General features: G+C 39.3%; 1 protein-coding gene across 3 annotated transcripts in view; it reads right to left on the bottom strand.

Annotated features, from left to right (window-relative positions):
* Positions 1-17,879, bottom strand: part of FRAS1 (Fraser extracellular matrix complex subunit 1) — a 484,406-nt gene that overhangs the window by 286,189 nt on the left and 180,338 nt on the right. For all 3 annotated transcript variants that reach the window (XM_004038871.5, XM_055385587.2, XM_055385586.2), the window contains exons 4-6: positions 11,692-11,784; positions 4,504-4,663; positions 1,678-1,811 (exon numbers count right to left, since the gene is read on the bottom strand). In XM_004038871.5, the coding sequence (XP_004038919.5) occupies positions 1,678-1,811; positions 4,504-4,663; positions 11,692-11,784 (387 nt within the window). The remainder of the gene's footprint in view (positions 1-1,677; positions 1,812-4,503; positions 4,664-11,691; positions 11,785-17,879) is intronic.

Here is a 17,879-nt window from a genome sequence, read left to right as displayed (position 1 = left end):
CACCCAAAATGGTGGTAGTGATGGTGGTGGTGGTAGGTATGGTAGAGGTGGGGTGATATTTTCCAACAATAGCGCTAATTTGATAGCACCCTTTGGATCATCAGAACATCCAGTGTATTTGTTAACAAACTATCATTAGGTATGATAAACATCCAAAATTTAATAATGATATTAAATCAAGAAAAATGGTTCTAAATGATCTGACAGTTGAGTTTTTTTATGTATGTAATGGCAAGAATATAGACTTAATGATACAACAGTGATGAAAATAAATCTATTTCCAAGTCTTCAGAATTGCTTGCATATTAATTAGCTCTAAAGTATGGTACCAAATTTCATCTTTTTACATTAATTATGTATATCAATACAAACTGTAAGTGAATATTGTGCATGAAGCTAGAGTTTATGTTTAATTATTTTAAATATGAGAAACAGTACTTTCAATTATTCCAGTAGCTGGTCCCCTAATATGAAGTCTGAGGTTACGTTTTTGAAGATTTAAAGCAGAAGGTTTCCAATGGAGTCTTCTTTCCATTCCTCCTTCCCACTTCCCTTATTGTTATGGTGGCAAACTGCTTAATTATCCTTCCTACCCCAAGGGACTAGGCCCCAAAATGGGCTTAATCAGAATGCCTCAACACTAGAGTGTCCTCCAAATGTAAGAGCATTAGAGCAAGACACTGTGCAACTCTATCAACAAGCTCATCTGCCATCTTAAAGCAAGGATATGGCTTTGTGATGAATTGGGAGATGAGACATGAGCACAGTAGTTGGTGTGGTGTGGATAATACAATCTAGTCTTTCAATTAGATACATTTCTCCTTTATTTGGCATTTAGCATTTCTTGTCTAATTGCCTTTTGTCTCCTTTAAAAATATTGCCCAATTGTCACAATATGCTATGTTATTGATTTTGTTTCATTTGACACAAAGTCAGTCTGCTTTGTATCAACTGAATGTTGGCTTTCAGCTTTTCCTTAGATCAAAAAATGAGCTATTTTTCGACTGGAGGCAAACTCCTTTCATGGTTATCTATCAACTGCCATGGAATAGCCATTCGAGCCTCTGGAAGAGTAAAAAACTATAATATAAAATACCACATATACCACATTTATTTACAATTGATTTTCTCTTCTAAATTTGTGTGAAGAGTCTAATGTTTTGAGAATCAGATCAGCTTGAAATGAACAACAAAATCCCACTATCTTAAACGTCCTCAGAGAAAATCCTTTCATAATTTGAATCATTATCCTATAAGAATTAAATTGTGTACATCTGGATAATCATGTTCAAAGATATGCATTATGTCTTAAAAAAGCAGACTATACCTATGCATTGAAAAACAATAACAAATCTAATCACATTATTGAATTTTCCAGATGTTTAGCTTGACATTTTTGGAGCATCTGCCATTAGAGCTGGAGGCTTCCTTGTGTGAATCCTCAAGGCTCAGTTGCATTATATAACAATTAGCCTAAGTGGCTGGTAATTAGACCTATCTGTAGTTTCTAAGGGTAAAAGAAATGTCTCAGAGGTGGTCTCCAAAAGTATGAGGAAAACAAAAAGTCCTTTGCTTCTTGTTTCTAGTGCTTCTGAGGCCTGCCTGCCATAATCTCAGAAGAGACTCCAAGTTCTTCAATAGCCTGTGAAGGCTACATGCTGAGGTTGTCTTCCTTACCTGGTTACAAAATAGAGGCTGACACTGAGCTGTGAAGCACTGGACAACCCCATTTCTACACAGACATTTGGCACACCGGCTCAGCCGCCAGTCCTCCCCATCCTGAAATACATGGCCTTCATAGGAACAGCGTTCTGGAAGGTCAAAGAAACAAGGATTACTAGGTGGATGGCATTTGTTGATCCCAGGGCTGACTGCATGGGCGTGCAGCCAGTGCAGTTGCACAGAGCCCACTGGTCAGAAGCCCAGTGCACAGAAGGAGGTCCTGCATTTGGTGTTCAATGCCCTGCAGTCACTATCTTGAAATCTCTGAATTTGTGTTTTATAGGTGAAGCTTTGAGGCTCAGCTCATGTGTGGTCCCACCTGCTGCTGGCTTCCTGGGATGAGTTCTCAGCTACCAGCTCCTCCACTCCATCCCAATGAATGCTGTCATTCCCAACCCTCTTGGGGGCTGGTGCCAGGAGGTTGCATGCGCCCTATGCACCAAGTCACAGGGTAGAGCCTGGCGTGTCTGTGAGGGTATCCTCTCACCCTTCATTCCCAGGCCCGAGGGAGGAAAACATTAAATAGCAACTAAAAAACATGACAAATATGACAGGTTGAGAGAAAGAGATCACAGAGGCAAACAAAAAAACAACAACAAAAAAGCTTTTTCTCCTCTTTCTTTTTGAACAAGATACCCTACATTTTTGCAAATTATGTTGTTGGCCCCAGTTGATCCTCCAATCTTTCCAGGAAATATACGTCCAAAGTCTTTCTCATGGAGAGTCAATGAGAAGGCCTCTCAGGACCTAAGAAAGAATCCCACAAACTCAGACAACCTACTCTCCACACCACCCCCAACTCTGTTGTTCCAAGTATTTTCACTTGTAGGGTTGGTTATTTAGCCCAAAATGTCTGTCAGTCCTTTTCTGGTAGGTGACATCTGAAATGCATCAGGCAAGCATTTTCCTTTCATCAATTCTTGGGCATATTTTTTCATCCCTGGAATTCTCCAGGGTAAATAAAGGATTGCTAGAAATGGAATAACTGGGGATCAGAAAGAAATGAGGTATCCTTTTAATGAGAAAAAGCAAGAATAGAGTGTACCTTCCAGTTGCTGTTAAATAAAAGTATTCTGGCTATTATATGTTGTGAGAGTGCCTAATACAGCAATGACAATAATTCCTATTTATTATACAGTATACACTACCTAGTTATAAAAATGGAAGGGGACACAGATCCACAAAGTGTAACAAAAAGAGTATGGGAACAAGCATGGATTCTGAGGAGAGGGCCTAAAAGTCTGACTCTGGCTTGCTGAACAAAATCTGGGTGTCTTGGTTTCTAGGCGGGCATAATTTCTTCAGTAACACCTACATGGGGAGCATGTCTTTATTTCATAAATAAAGACATAATAAATAAAGACAAATAAAAGGCATGCCTCCTGTTGTGTGTGTCTTGGAGAAAGATGTTATGTCATCTCAAAGACAAGCCGACAGAAATAGTGTTGATGATACTATACAGAGAACAGAGTTATTCATTTTTCTGTCCACTAAGGAGGCAAAAGGAACCATCTTAGCCTTATGGAATCATATCAAAGGATCTTTTCCCTATTCCCTTGCTTCTCAGGAGCTGTGAATGCAGAACTGTAAATCCGAAACTCACAGAATCTCAAATTTGGAAGGGCGCTTAAGGATTTGTTCCCATCTCACTCTCTGGGACACTGCGCCCTTCCAAGTGCAAGGTTTTGCACTTGATTCCAATACAGAATGGGGTTAGGAAATCTTTGAGCCACACTGAGCAAGAAAGAGAAGAGTTGGGGTGTCGCCATGTGTTGCAGGAAGTCAGGGACCCCGAACGGAGGGACCAGCTGGAACCACGGCAGAAGAACACAAACTGTGAAGATTTCATGGACATTTATCACCTCTCTAATAATACTCTTACAATTTCTTATGCCTGTCTTTACTTTAATCTTTTAATCCCGTTATCTTCATAAGCTGAGAATGTACGTCACTTCAGGACCACTATTGTACAAATTGATTGTAAAACGTGTGTTTGAACAATATGAAATCAGTACACCTTGAAAAAGTACAGAATAAGCAATTTTCAGGGAATAAGAGAAGATAATCATAAGGTCTGACTGCCTGCGGGGTCGGGCAGAATAGAGCCATATTTTTTCTTCTTGCAGACAGCCTATAAATGGACGTGCAAGTAAGAGAGATATTGCTGAATTATTTTCCCAGCAAGGAATACCCTGAGGAAGGAATGCATTCCTTGGGGGAGGTCTATAAACGGCCACTCTGGGAGTTCTGTCTTACGTGGTTGAGATAAGGACTGAAATACACCCTGGTCTCCTGCAGTACCCTCAGGCTTACTAGGATTGGGAAATTCCAGCCTGGTAAATTTTGGTCAGACCAGTTCTTTGCTCTCAAACCCTGTTTTCCATTAAGATGTTTATCAAGACAATACGTGCACAGCAGGACATAGACCCTCATCAGTAATTCTAATTTTGCCTTTGCCTTGTGATCTTTATTGCCCTTTGAAGCATGTGGTCTTTGTGACCTACTCCCTGTTCGTACACCCCCTCCCCTTTTAAAATCTCTAATAAAAACTTGCTGGTTTTGTGGCTCAGAGGGCATCACAGTCCTACTGATATGTGATGTCACCCCTGGAGGCCCAGCTGTAAAATTCTTCTCTTTGTACTCTTTCTCTTTATTTCTCAGACCAGCCAACATTTAGCGAAAATAGAAAGAACCTATGTTGAAATATTGAGGGCTGGTTCCCCCGATAGCCATGTGAACCTCCCAAGCAAAGAGGGTCCCCTTCTACAAGCTCATACTCACTCCCAGGGCCCACACAAACTGGGCAGCAGCTTCCTTCAGGGATGAATGCCAGCTCCTGGTGTCCACATGACAGCGGTGGGCATGGTTGGGGGGTACATCGGACTTCCCCATGATTGCAAGAGCACACACTACATGGAGAAGAGGCCCATTCTGTCCCATGCTGTGTGTCAGGGAGACAGAAAAAAAAAGGTTAGTGCCAAAACACAGGCTTTCATTCAGCCAAACAGAAACAAATCTTCTCTTATCCAAATTAAGGATGGAGCTCAGGGAAAGGTGGAATAAAGCTATGAGCTTGCAAGGTTGAGAGTGGAATTTGCAATGCTCCAAGTCAAAGGCCAGTTTAAACATGGACTTCTCTTTCTATTACCCCGAAGATTTTTTATTTACAAATTTCAGAAAATTTGTAAATACAAAATACAAAAAGAAAATAAAAATAACCTAATCTCCTACCATTTAAAACATTCTATAAATCCCCAATTCAAATACACATATGTTTACTGTGTTCTTCATAACGACTATATCCTTTTCAGTAGCTCTCTCTGATCCTGTTTCCTTTCTTTGACTTTACTTTTTATCCTGATTAGTTCCCATATTCCACTCCCCCCTTCTCTCTCTCTCTCTCTCTCAACTGTTCCAGTGATCTCATGGTCCTGAGGAAAGTGTGATAGCCAACAGGCAGGACAAGCAGGAAATGATGTACCCAAGCACTGAGTTGCACAGACCAAGGATTTACTTGGCCACATGCACATTCGCAGATCCCAGCTCAGCCCTTCCTGCCTTGGAAACTATAGGTAAGTGACTTAATCTTTTTCAATCTCAGTTTCTTGATCTATAATAATGAAATGGTATGACAACATTCCCTTCACCAGTGGGCTCTTCTAAGGGTTAAATGAGCTAGCCTGCTAAAGAGCCACCCAGGTGTGCAGTGTACTGGTGCTCAATACAGAGTAGAACAGTGTTACCCAGGGCTGGGGAGATGCTGGCCAAGGCTACAAACTTCCAGGTATAAGATGAACAAGTTCTGAGGATCTAAGGTACAGCATGGGGAGTGATGGATGAGTTAATTAATTTGATTGTGGTAATTATTACACAATATATATGCATATCCAACCGTGTTGTACACCTTGACTATATTTGATCTTCATTTGTCAATTAAACATCTTAAAATAAAAAGATGCTCAAACTTCTCCCATTTCTATTGCATGATTTCCTGAACTTCCTCCCTTCTTCCACACCTTGTATTGACTGTAAGTAGCAGGAATGGACACAGATAGAAAGGTCAAGTCCTCTCCCATCCATTCTTACTTCCGCTACAATTATATATAAGTTTCAAATTTAGTACAGCAAAGAAATGGGCAAGTCCACAAACTGTGGGCCAATAAAAGACAGGGCAATTGACCTTTATGCTTGAAAAGGCCTACACATGAAAGCAAAGAAAGAACTTAAAAGAAAATTGATAGGATTTAATGAGTTAAAATTTTTAAATCTGCCAAAAACACATCATAAAATATATAAAATAAAATTAAAAGGAAAAGGACAAACTGATCTTAAAAATTGCAGATTATATTAATTAGAACTAAACTCTAATATATAAAAGCATTTATAAGAAGAAAAAGACATTTCAAATTTTAAAAATAGCAAAAACTTACAGAATGTTCAAATTTATTAATTGTAAAAAATACTAATTATAAAATTATAAGGTTTTAAGTATCTGATATGAAAAGACTTTAACATTCATGGTACCTAGACTTGGTGAAGCTACAGTGAAGGGAAAGAAATTCTCTCACACACAAAGCCTTCCCTCACGATAACACCTGGAATCCCTCAACCAGGGGATGCCTCCCCAGTATAATCACACTTGAAAAGAGGATGCAGTATCTGTGGTATTTCCTGTGGGCTTATCACTAGACACAGAAGACTTAAAATAAAATGTTAATGACTAAAGATGTCACAGCTTCAATACTCAAACTCTTTAGATGACTTGACCTACTAATTTCACTTTTTATATGTTATCTGAAGAAAATGATTAATGACACACAAAAGGCTTAAATACAAGAAATGCCATCTATTGTCCTTTATAGCAAAATTGGAAATATTTTAGTGAAAATTGGAAGCTACACAAATATCTAATAACAGGGAATCATGTTCTCCGAGAGTACACTAAGGAACTATTTACAATATAATGTTATATAAAAAGGCAAGACATAAAACACAGCATAATTCCAATTATGTTAAAACATAGATCTGTATGTATTATCTATCTCCACTGCCAACCCCTCCACCAAAACTGAAAGAACATTAACAGTGGTTTTCAGAGTATTCGGATTACTAGTGATATTTTTTCTGCTTGTATACTTTTCTCTTTTCCAAATTTTCCCCAAGAAAATATTTTTTGTCATCAGAAAGCAAATTATTGTTTAAAATATCTAATGAATCATTTATATATCTTAAAGTCAAAATTAATGTCTTAATTTAAAGACTATAATCTTTAAATTATATATATTTGACTACATATATTTAAAGTAAAATCTTAAAGTCTTAATTTAAAGACTATATAGAACAACTTGAAGTAAACTTCATTTTATTAAAAATTAGAGACTGCTCTAAACATCTAGACATTTCACTTCATAAAACAAGAACTTTTGTTACTACCAAGAAACACCACTGTTGTTTCCAAAACATTGCAGTCACACTACCTTTCAGACAGAGACCAGAAAAATTAATTATAACAACAGCCTGCCAATCACCAAAGTTGTTGTTCATCTGTAAAATAAGAGGGCTATATTAGCTGATCTCTTCAGTACCCACTCTCTCTGATCATGTAAATTTATTATCTAACTCAAAAGACATAAAATTAAGCAATGGGTTCTCCCTTCCCAAAAGCCTGAGAATTGTGGGAATTAAGAAAAACATTCAGGCCGGACAACGGTGGCTCATGCTTGTAATCCCAGCACTTTGGGAGGCCAAGGCGAGTGGATCACTTGAGGTCAGGAGTTCAAGACCAGCCTGGTCAGCATGGTGAAACCCCATCTCCACTAAAAATACAAATATTAGCTGGGTGTGGTGGCGGTTGCCAGTAGTCCCAGCTACTTGGGAGGCTGAGGCACAAGAATCACTTGAACTTGAGAGGCAGGGGTTCCAGTGAACCAAGATCATACCACTGCAACTGGGAGACAGAGTGAGACTCCATCTCAAAAAAAAAAAAAAAAAAAGCTCCACTGCTTGCTTGATGTCAGAGTCACAGAAGAAAGTCCAGACGGTGATCCAAAGTGTGCAGCATGATGAAAAGAATTCCCTCTCACATCTCTCCAGGAGACAAGTCACCTAAGTTTACTCCATTTTTGTGTCTTTTGACTTTGAAACAGTGACACCTCCTTCCCCAGAGTGAGTGTTCTGAGGACTGATTATGCATGCAACACACCCAGCCTAGAGATCAAGGCATCAGCACATGCATATATATATATCAGTAGTTCTTCATACACATTTATGAAAGCATTATTTTTTATAAACACTGTAGCAGCAAAGAGAGCTCCGTAAAATGAAGGAATAATAGATACACAAAGCAATGCTCCCACAGGACCCGGTTTTACCTGTGCCATCTTAACCTCATTAATACTGTTTTGAAAACATGACATCTTGACACTGGGCAGAAGCAAACTCCGCAGACAACATCTTAAATATATTCTCCTGCATAGTCAACTAACAAGTTGGCTTGGCTGTTGACATAAGTCCAAAAGAAAGATAAGGTCATAAAGCATTTGCCTGGCTTACTGACAGAACAAAAATACAATTTTTCTTCATATAATTTGTTCCTGTTATGGAGTTATAGATCCAGAATACTAAATATCTGGGAATGTTCAGTGCATATTATAATTACATCCTCTACTTTGAGGAGAACAAGGCTGAAGAACTCAATACTTATTTCTTGCCTCATACACATAAATTAGTTATCCTTTTAGCCTCACAAACAAAGTGAGCAGGCCTGTCCCTTCCTACTCCCCATTCAATCAGGTTGGGCACTAGAATCCATTTCATTTTTCAGTAAACCTTCAAGCCCCATCTACTCAGATTTGACATTATCTGGTGCTGAGGTTAGATTAGTAAACAGGAAAAGAAAGGGGATTCATGGTCCTTTCCCCTCCCTTTCACAAGGTAATTTGTAGGGAAGGCACAGAAAAAAAGGTATTCAAACAACTCTAGAACGCATTTGAGGCTTGCCTCCCTGGCTGGTTGGCATGGCGAGGCACAAATCCAAAAGTTAATTTCAAAGTATAGCTTTGCGAAGGTCATAGATGAAATGATCCCCCAAATCCTGGCTATAATAAACCCTTGCAACACTCTCAAATAACCTGGAGTCAGCCAAAAGGTTCAAGTGTTTTCCTCACTCCAGGAAAGATCTTGAGACTAGTCTTGACTTGCTGAAATGCCAGTTGTATAAGACGTTGCCTCCTCTGCAAGCAAAGGAGGTCCTCTCCCAAGGCTCCGCTGTTTTATTAAGGGGTAGTCTTCTCACGCAGCCCTTAGCTCAGCCAGTCCTTCACTTTCCTTTGTTTGAACCATATTCTCCGGGGACAGTATCACTTCAACTGCCTCCCCTCCTGCCACACCCAGTCTATCCTAAATCCTCTTCTCAATCGGTCTTAGGGGAAAGCTTCCACTTCAGATCACCATTCCAAAGTTCTTAAAATGCCAGGCTATTTTATAGCTACTGGGAGTCTCCATTACCTGCCCTAGGGGAGGCAAGCCAGAGGCCAAAGAGAGAGGATCACTGCTATTCAGCAGGAGGGAAAAGTACCCTGGAAACTGCTCCCCAAACAAGCAAGAAAGGAAATGCTACAAGAGTCAAAAATAAACAAACAAAACTAGTGATGCAAGTGATGAGGTGAGACCCAGACCAGACCAGACAAGCATTTAACCCACTCAAGAAAATTAATGCACTAAGGAGTGTTTGGTAAGAACCTAGAGGAAGTGAAGAAAGAAAGAGAGGAAGGACAGAAAGACAAGAAACATAATTATTTTAACTTTATTAAGACTAAAATTAAAGATTTTGTCTCGCCTTAAAAAAAATCCATCTTCTAGCTCTATTTGAAGAAGCAATCCACTAGAGATTTTTTCCCCAAAAAACTATAGTTTTGAAATTCATCCTTTTGCTCAGTTACATCAAATACCAGAAATATAACATTTTCAGAGGGAGTAAATTTTGAAAGACACATATGGAAAAGCAACACATGGGTATATTCTTACCCAGTTTAGAGCTTTCTACATGGTGTATTATTGCAGAGGGATGAACCACAAGGGAAGTGGGGAGAAGAAAGACCAGCGGGAGAACTTTCTGAACTCTCCCTGCAAAAGTGGGAGGCTAGGAGGATTTCTAACTAACCCAAGGCAGATCTGTGGTCCCAGAGCAACCCAGCCACACTGGTTAATGACCAACATGCCCTTAAGATGAGGTCATAGAGAAGTTGGAGAAAAGATTTACTAATTTTTTGAGTCTTTTATTCACCTGTGTTTATTGAGCACCTACTCTGGGAAAAGTTCAGTGCTAAGTGCCAGGTAAGTGAAAGGCAGGAAAGATAATCGTAAAAATATAGAAAATATTGTCAATATTCTCAGGCATCTCAAATTAAGAAGACTGCACATGTGCACACACATGACATGAGAGAGCATATGATGTCATTAGTGTGGTCCATGCAAAGATTTACTGAATTCTGATCTCCCATGTCCCTGGTACCACCTCTTATTTGATATGTCTGGTTTTTTTTTTTTCCCCCAGATCCTGGACTTATTTTGGCTCCTAACAACTCCTTCACTTGAAAGATTCAGGTTGAACCATGCACTTATCATTCACCCTGAACCATGCACTTATCATAATCATTCGGAACTGGCATTATTTTCATCACCACTCTGCCCTGAGGCACTTTTCAGTTCATAGGGATTTTCTTTTGTGACATTTAAAGACAACACCACCCTACATAACACAGGCTGAATCAAGCAGCACATAGTGATACGTGGTCTGAAGACATTCTCACTGTAGATCCTGCTTGGATGTCTTTCAGCAACATATTGTGCAGAAGTGAAAGAGTGGCTTCCTTGTGTAATTAGGAAACAGTGGCTCGAGTAAGATGATCCTGCCCCACAGGGAAATGAGCACTGTGCTTTCTGAGTTTTAGGTCCCCACACTGAATAGCAGCCTAAAGTAGATATATCAAATCCTACTAACCTATGCTCTCTCCTGAATAAAGAGACACTAACTTGGGGAAAGTTTTGTATCAGGTGGAAGATGAGGATTAAAGCAAAGTCTCTTTCCATCATATTCAACCGTACCTACTACCTCAGGTAACATTTACGTATCAATGAAGATAAACTGTCTATTTTCATAATTTCTATTATAGAATTTGCAGTTGGTACTTTTTAATCATATTTAATATTTCTAAATTAATCCTGAATGATCTGAAATGAGAAAGTGTAATTTTAAGAACTTGAGAAAAGATTTCTAGTCCTGTAGTTCTCAAAAGGGGGAAGGTGAGCATTTTGCCCCCAAGGGAAATTTGGCCATGTCTGCAAAGATTTCTGGTTGACATGACTGAGGGATGCTACTAGCATCTAGTGGGAAAAGACCAGGGATGCTGCTAAATGTCCTACAATGCAAAGTACAGCTCCCACAACAAAGCTTAAAATGCCAAGGCTGCTAAGTTGAAAATTTCTACTATAGTAAAAAGAGCCCTGAATTAGGAGTCAGAAGACCAGGGTTCTAGACCAGGTTATACCATTTATTAGTAATATGACATTGGGCAAGTACCTAAGCTCTTTGCAATTAAATTTTTTCATATTTAACATGGGAGTAATAACATCTGCTCTACTCACCAGCTCAGGATTGTTTGTAACTATCACATTTAAAATGTATGTAGTACATAAAAGGAGGGAGGTACTTTTACTATTCAGCATCGCAACTTCTTCAACATCAACATTCTCAGACACAAATTCAATCTACAAATATTTATGTAGAGCCTACAGAATGTTTTACTCTTATACAAGAAACCTAAATGCTCACAGAAAGTCAAATGGGCTTCAGATCCTCCACAATCCAGGCAAAGAAAAAAACTCTCATCAACACAAGTTTAACATTCAGCTTTTCCCTTGTCAGAGATCTGCAGACACAGAATCAACCGTGAGTCAGAAAACACTTACCTCATGGATTTTCTTTTCATGATGGCAAGATCCTGGAGTCCTCAAAACACACTCAGGACAGCATTGGTTGGCAGCTATTTGAAGCACTTCTCCCTGAGCATTTAAAAGCAGCTCAAAGTAAAACAGCAGCAGCACACACCGAGTCACAATAGTTCATCAGACCCTAAGTCATCTTACATTCACTAAATCTCATGAGTTTCTGAGGTGACAACAACAGATGGGATAAAATGAATAGACTGAAAAAAAGGTTCTGTGTCCAGATAAGCTTCGCTCAAAGATAAAATGAACCCCCTCTGTAAAAGTAATTTCCTTGAAAAAAAAAGTCTACATCTTTTCACATGTGATGAACTTGAGACTTTGTTTCACTAGAAACCCTAGGAGATTTACACAAGATAAGCAGTTTTCTCCTGCTGGGAAGACGAAGAAGACTCAGGTGGGGGATGGCCACAGAGCTGGCAGGTCTTCCAGCTGTCTGGTATCTTACACAGCCTAGTGCAGCCAGTGCAGCAGCTGAAGTTCTCATAGGTAACTTTTACCTGGGACAGGAGGTTGCAGGACAAAGTTCTGAGAGGGAGTAATATCTCTGCAGAGGTATCATATATACACACTGCAGTAAGCTGAGTAGAATTCCTAAGCTCTAGTAAAGATCTACATTGTTCCCAGAGCTTCTATAATTGCAATTGTGTTTCTTGATACTATCAAGAGAATAGGCCAACACCTGATACTCCAAGATTTACTGGGGAGGTGTCACATGTCAACCATCCAATCACCACTGTAAATAATCTGTTTATCTAAGAGTTGTTAAGAATATGGAGTGAAGAGCATTAGCTTGTCTTTGAGGCCCACGACTCTCATATTAGATCTTCCTACTCATGCTGCTCCTCTACTTAGGATTTTCTCAAGCCTAGTGATGTGGCAGAACAGGCAATTAGTGATTTTAACCAAAAATGATAGGAGATCCTACATTAGCCAGGAAATCATGACTTATCCACAGGATAAAAGTCTACCAAGAATTCAACCAGTAGAATAAAAAAAAAAAAAAAGTTTGTGTCTGTGTGTGTGTGCATGTGTGTTAATGTTATTAATATTTATTATTTATTTTTGGTTGCTTCATTTTTAAAAAAATTGTACCTACAAGAGAATTCTAACACCATATATCTACAGGAGTGGATGGGAAATAGGACTAAGTTTTTACAACCATTAACCCATTAAACAGATAAATACATCAATAAAGTGATCATCAAATTCCTATTTTTTTGATAAAGGATAAAACTTATATGACATGGGATTTTATGAAATTATACATACTATGCAATATTAATCACTTTTCAGAAAAGTGTCCTCTGAACCCCAAGATAAAACTACACTTGTCTGATTTCCACTAAAACAATTAGAGAAACTACATTAGCCTAATTTCCACTAAGAATTTCATACAGATTGAAAATAACATGATCTAAGTGTTGATAGTCTAACATGGAAGCCGGGAGCAAGGGAGAAAGGCAGGTAGAATGGAAGACTTCAAGGAATGTTTCATGCCCCCAAATTAGTTTTCTTTGTTTTACATAAAAGCTAACTTTCAGATTTAGCCTTCAAAGCTCATTTTATAAATATAATAATATGTATGTGTGTGTGTATATATGTGTATGTGTTTGTGTGTATATATATATATATTTGCTAGTGGCAGTAGCGGGAGGGGAGAGGATGGTTCCCAACTTGGTCTATCTATTGAATTTCTGGTGGAACATGAAAGAGTTAAGTTAAAGGAGGAATAAAAATTTTGCGTGTGGGTGCTTGAAGAATGAGAATCAAGGAGTTCCTGCCACCTAAGCATGTAACCCTGAATGGCTTGGTGAGCTGTGGGCTGCATGGAACACAAAGGAGTCCTTCTCCAGGCTTTGCAGTGTTGTGGTTTAGAAAGTGGTTGTGGGGGCAAAAAACATCAGTGAAGATCGCTTGGGGGCAAGATTACTTGCTTAGGACCTAGGAGAACCACCAACAATAACGATAATTTGATCATTATAGCTAACACTTATTGAGTGCTTACAATAGTGGGGTACTCCTCTACACATTTATATGCATATGTACATATATGCATACTACATATATGCATACATATAGATATATACATATATATATAGATAGAGAGTTAATTTAATTTTCACAACAACTTTATTAGGTAAATGTCATTATTATCTGCATTGAGGTTTGCAGCCAAAACCTTACCACGTAATGCCGTGCTCCTTTGAATGGCATTGCCTTTTGTGCAGACATATTCTCCAGAAATCCTTAGACAGGATAGCTTCTGACAGAACTGGGTTAACTATTCAAGGTTCTAAATACCTTTGTGTTCTTTCTCTCAATCTTTTTCTGTCTGTCTGTCTTTCTGTCCCTATCCAGCCAGCTATTCTATATGAATATAAGATATGGATATAGAATCCACGACCTGTGATTATAGAATGAATAAATGACAGATGATAAAATATGTCTTTCAGCATTGCCATTGACACTAGGTTATTTCTAGTCAATCCATAGCCAAAAAAATTGCTTCAAAAAGGTAAAAAATGATAAAAAGAAAAACAAGTTATTAACAGTAACAAGCCAAGCATGGTGGCTCACACCTATAATCCCAGCACTTTGGGAGGCTGAGGCAGTTGGATCACTTGAGGTCAGGAGTTAGAGACCAGCCTGGCCATCATGGTGAAACCCCGTCTCTCCTAAAAAATACAAAATTAGCTGGATGTGGTGGCACATGCCTGTAATCCCAGCTACTTGGGAGGCTGAGGCAGGAGAATCGCTTGAACCCGAGAGGCAGAGGTTACAGTGAGCAGAGATCGCACCACCGCACTCCAGCCTGGGCAACAGAGTGAAACTCTGTCTAAAATAAAATAATAATTTAATTTAGGAACAGTGGTGATTCATGAACTTGTGCCACCTACTAATGTAAGGGTACCACAGCAGGTCTGAATAACAGCAACACATGCTGTTGAAAGCCCAGAGGAAAACTTAAAAGCAACATGGTAGAGTAAAAATCACACTGGGACATGAGCCAAGGCCCAAGGTTCTTGACATGGCCATACCACCTCCTAGCTCTGGATAAGTGACTAAACCACTAAAAATCAGTTTCTTTATTTACAGACCGAGGAAGTCTGACTAAATGATTTCTAAAGATCCCTTCTAGTTCTTCCATTCTATGATCCTATTTCATTACTTGAAATAAAGAGCCCAAAAGCTCTGTGAAATATTTCCATGATCTTAGAGTTGAAAAAGTTTCTTATGGTTGGATCATCTGGTACAAGCCTCTCATTTTACAGATAAGGAACCTCCTTCCTTAGAGTTCATGCTCTCTGATTCCTATGTTCCCTTCATCCACAAATTTGCTGATCACTCTCTCACTTTCACTCAGTAAAGACTTGACACCTGGATCTCTGTTTTTTCTTTCTACCTGTGTCTACATCATTCTAGACAACTTCAATGCCCATTAAAATGATATTCTATCTTTGTACACTCTCAACCACCTCAATTCAAGCGATTTTCATCTCTATTTCACACAGCCATAGCCAACCTTAAAATCTGTCCACACTCCAGTGAACCTGGGCCTCCTGGTTTTTAGCACCCTCTCACCCTTATTTCCTCCAGGGAGATCCTTGAGCACTTCTTTACCTTCCAGTCTTTCAACCCCCAGCTGGCCTCCCATTCTCCTATTCATGTTATCCTCAATGTCCAGCAACCACTCCTAATTCACTTACTCAGTCTCTCCTCCCCTCTAACTCCCATCTCTTCAATTTCTCTCTCTAGTCTGGGCTATTACCCTTTCCCTCCTAAGGTGATTATATGTCTTTCATGGTAATATCAAAAACTAAAAAGTAAAACAAAACAAAACCCTCTCCTTTCCCTTATGAGATCATTACAAAAATGTTGACTAGGTGCCTTCTGTGTGCTGCATACTATGCTGTTTCACAGGCTGCAATAGTGAAGACGGCAAGATTCCTGCTCTCAAGGAGCTAAGAGTCTGGAGGAAGAAGCAGATAAGTAAACAGGCATTGCAGTCTAGTCAAGGGGTATGAATAGGGCAAGCACAAAGTGCCGTGGAAGCACACCGAAGGGCTTGATGGTTGGGGATGGGAGATTCAGAGAAACCTCTCAGATGTAATGTTGCCTACCTAGGGCTCCACTTCTCTCCTTCCACCCCTCAGTCAAGCTCCTGAAAGGATGGCCTTTATTCAGCCTTCCTTTCCCCACTTTCCATTCACTCCTTATGCCTCTGCAATACAGTCTCCACTCCCCCCACTCCATTGAGATCAACCTCAGCGTGGCCACCGGTGGCCTACATGCTGCCAGATCTGAAGAGCCATATTAAGTTCTCCTCCCACTTACTCCTTTAACTGTGCTCAACACGGTTAATACAAACTTTCTGGGCATCTTCTACTCTCCTTGGTGACTATAATATTACTCTCTTCTTTGACCATTTCTTTCCTTTCACCCCTCTGACCATGGCTTCTCAATCTTCTTAAGCACTTTCTCTTATGCTCACCTCCCCTTAAATGACTGTGCTCCCCAAATTCCATCCTTCGTCTTGTACCCTTCTCTCACACAATCTCTTCGGATGAGTTCTTTAATTCTACGTGTTTGCAATACGACCTATGTGCTGATGACAGCTACATTATATCTCCAGCCCCATCTTCTCCTCTGAGCCTTAGACTTACATATCCAGCTACCATTCTGACATATCCACCTGGGTCTTTCCCAGACATTTCAAACCAATTCTTCCCAAACTGAAATCACCATTTTTCCCAGATGGGCTGTTTTTCTTAATCCTCCTGTATTCTCAATATCAGTTGGTGACTCAGCTAACCAACTAGTCATTAAGCCATAAATATGGCAGTCGTTTCTCCTTTTCCTTTCTGTCACCCTCCTACCTTCAGCCAGTTCTGCTGATTTATCCCCTAAATACTTGTCACACCTGCCCTTATCTCTTGATCCCTACACTATCAGTGCTCCAGTTCTGCAATTTATCCTCTCTGGGTGATTCTCTCAGCCTCTGAACTGATCTCCTCATTTCTAATATTATGCATTATCTTTGAAAAACCAGAGATACTTTTTTTCTAAAAAAGCCGGCCATTCCACCCTTACACCTAAAACCTTTGTTAGTATTCCATAACCTTAAAAATAAAATTCCAAACTCCATACTACAGCATACGAGGCTCTGCATAACCTCAAACTTACCAACTCTCTAGCCTCATCTCTCATTAATTCATTCATTCAGTCAGTAAAAAAAAAAATTATTGAGTGCCTACCATGTGTCAGGTGTTACTGTAGATGCTGTGGATATACAGAGAATAAAAGAGACAGTAAACAAAAAATATCATTAAAATAGATAGTAGTTCGTATCAAAAAGAAAAATAAAGTCTGGAAGAGGAATACAAAATGTGTGGTAGGGGGTAGAGATTTGCAATTTTAAACAGAATGGCATCCAGGCAAGACTTGAAGTAAAAGATCAAGTAATATATGTATACATACATGTATATAAACACACATCTCTCTCATATATATGCATACCAGGCACACTTCTGCCATAGAGCCTTTGCACTTTGCTGTTCCCTCTGAAATTGTTCTCTCAGATATATACATATATATTCAGGGAACAGCAAGGAGGCTTGGTGTCTGAAGCAGTGAGCAAGGGAGAAAATAGTAGAATATTAATTAGAGGGATACAGTAGTACCTTAAAGGACATTGGGAAATGTTACTTTGAGTAAGAAGAGAAGCCACTGGAAGCCACTGGAGGGGTTTAAGGAGAGAAGCAACATGATCTGAGTTCAATTTTATTAGGATCACTGTGGCTACTATATCAAAATTACAGTGAAAAAAGCAAGTATAGAAACAGCGAAACCAGTTAAGAGGCTATTGTGAGAATCCAGACAAAAGGATGATAATAATGGAACCAGACTGACAGCAGAGAAGTCACATTTGGAATTTACTGTTTCATGAAGGAAGAGCTGGGAGGGGGTTGTTAATGTACTAGATATGGGATGTGGGAGAAAGTGGGGAGTCAAAGGTGATGTTAAGTTTTTGGGCCACAGCAACTGGGAGAATGGAGTTGCCATTTATCAAGATGAGAAAAATTAGGAGAGCAAATTAGGAAAAGATGAAATCACAAGTTTGATATATAACAAAGATGGGAGACTTTTTC

Source organism: Gorilla gorilla, chromosome 3 (assembly GCF_029281585.2).
Source record: "Gorilla gorilla gorilla isolate KB3781 chromosome 3, NHGRI_mGorGor1-v2.1_pri, whole genome shotgun sequence".
NCBI lineage: Eukaryota > Metazoa > Chordata > Mammalia > Primates > Hominidae > Gorilla > Gorilla gorilla.
The sequence above is the reverse complement of the archived record's forward strand: the minus strand, read 5'-3'. Positions and strand labels throughout refer to the sequence as shown.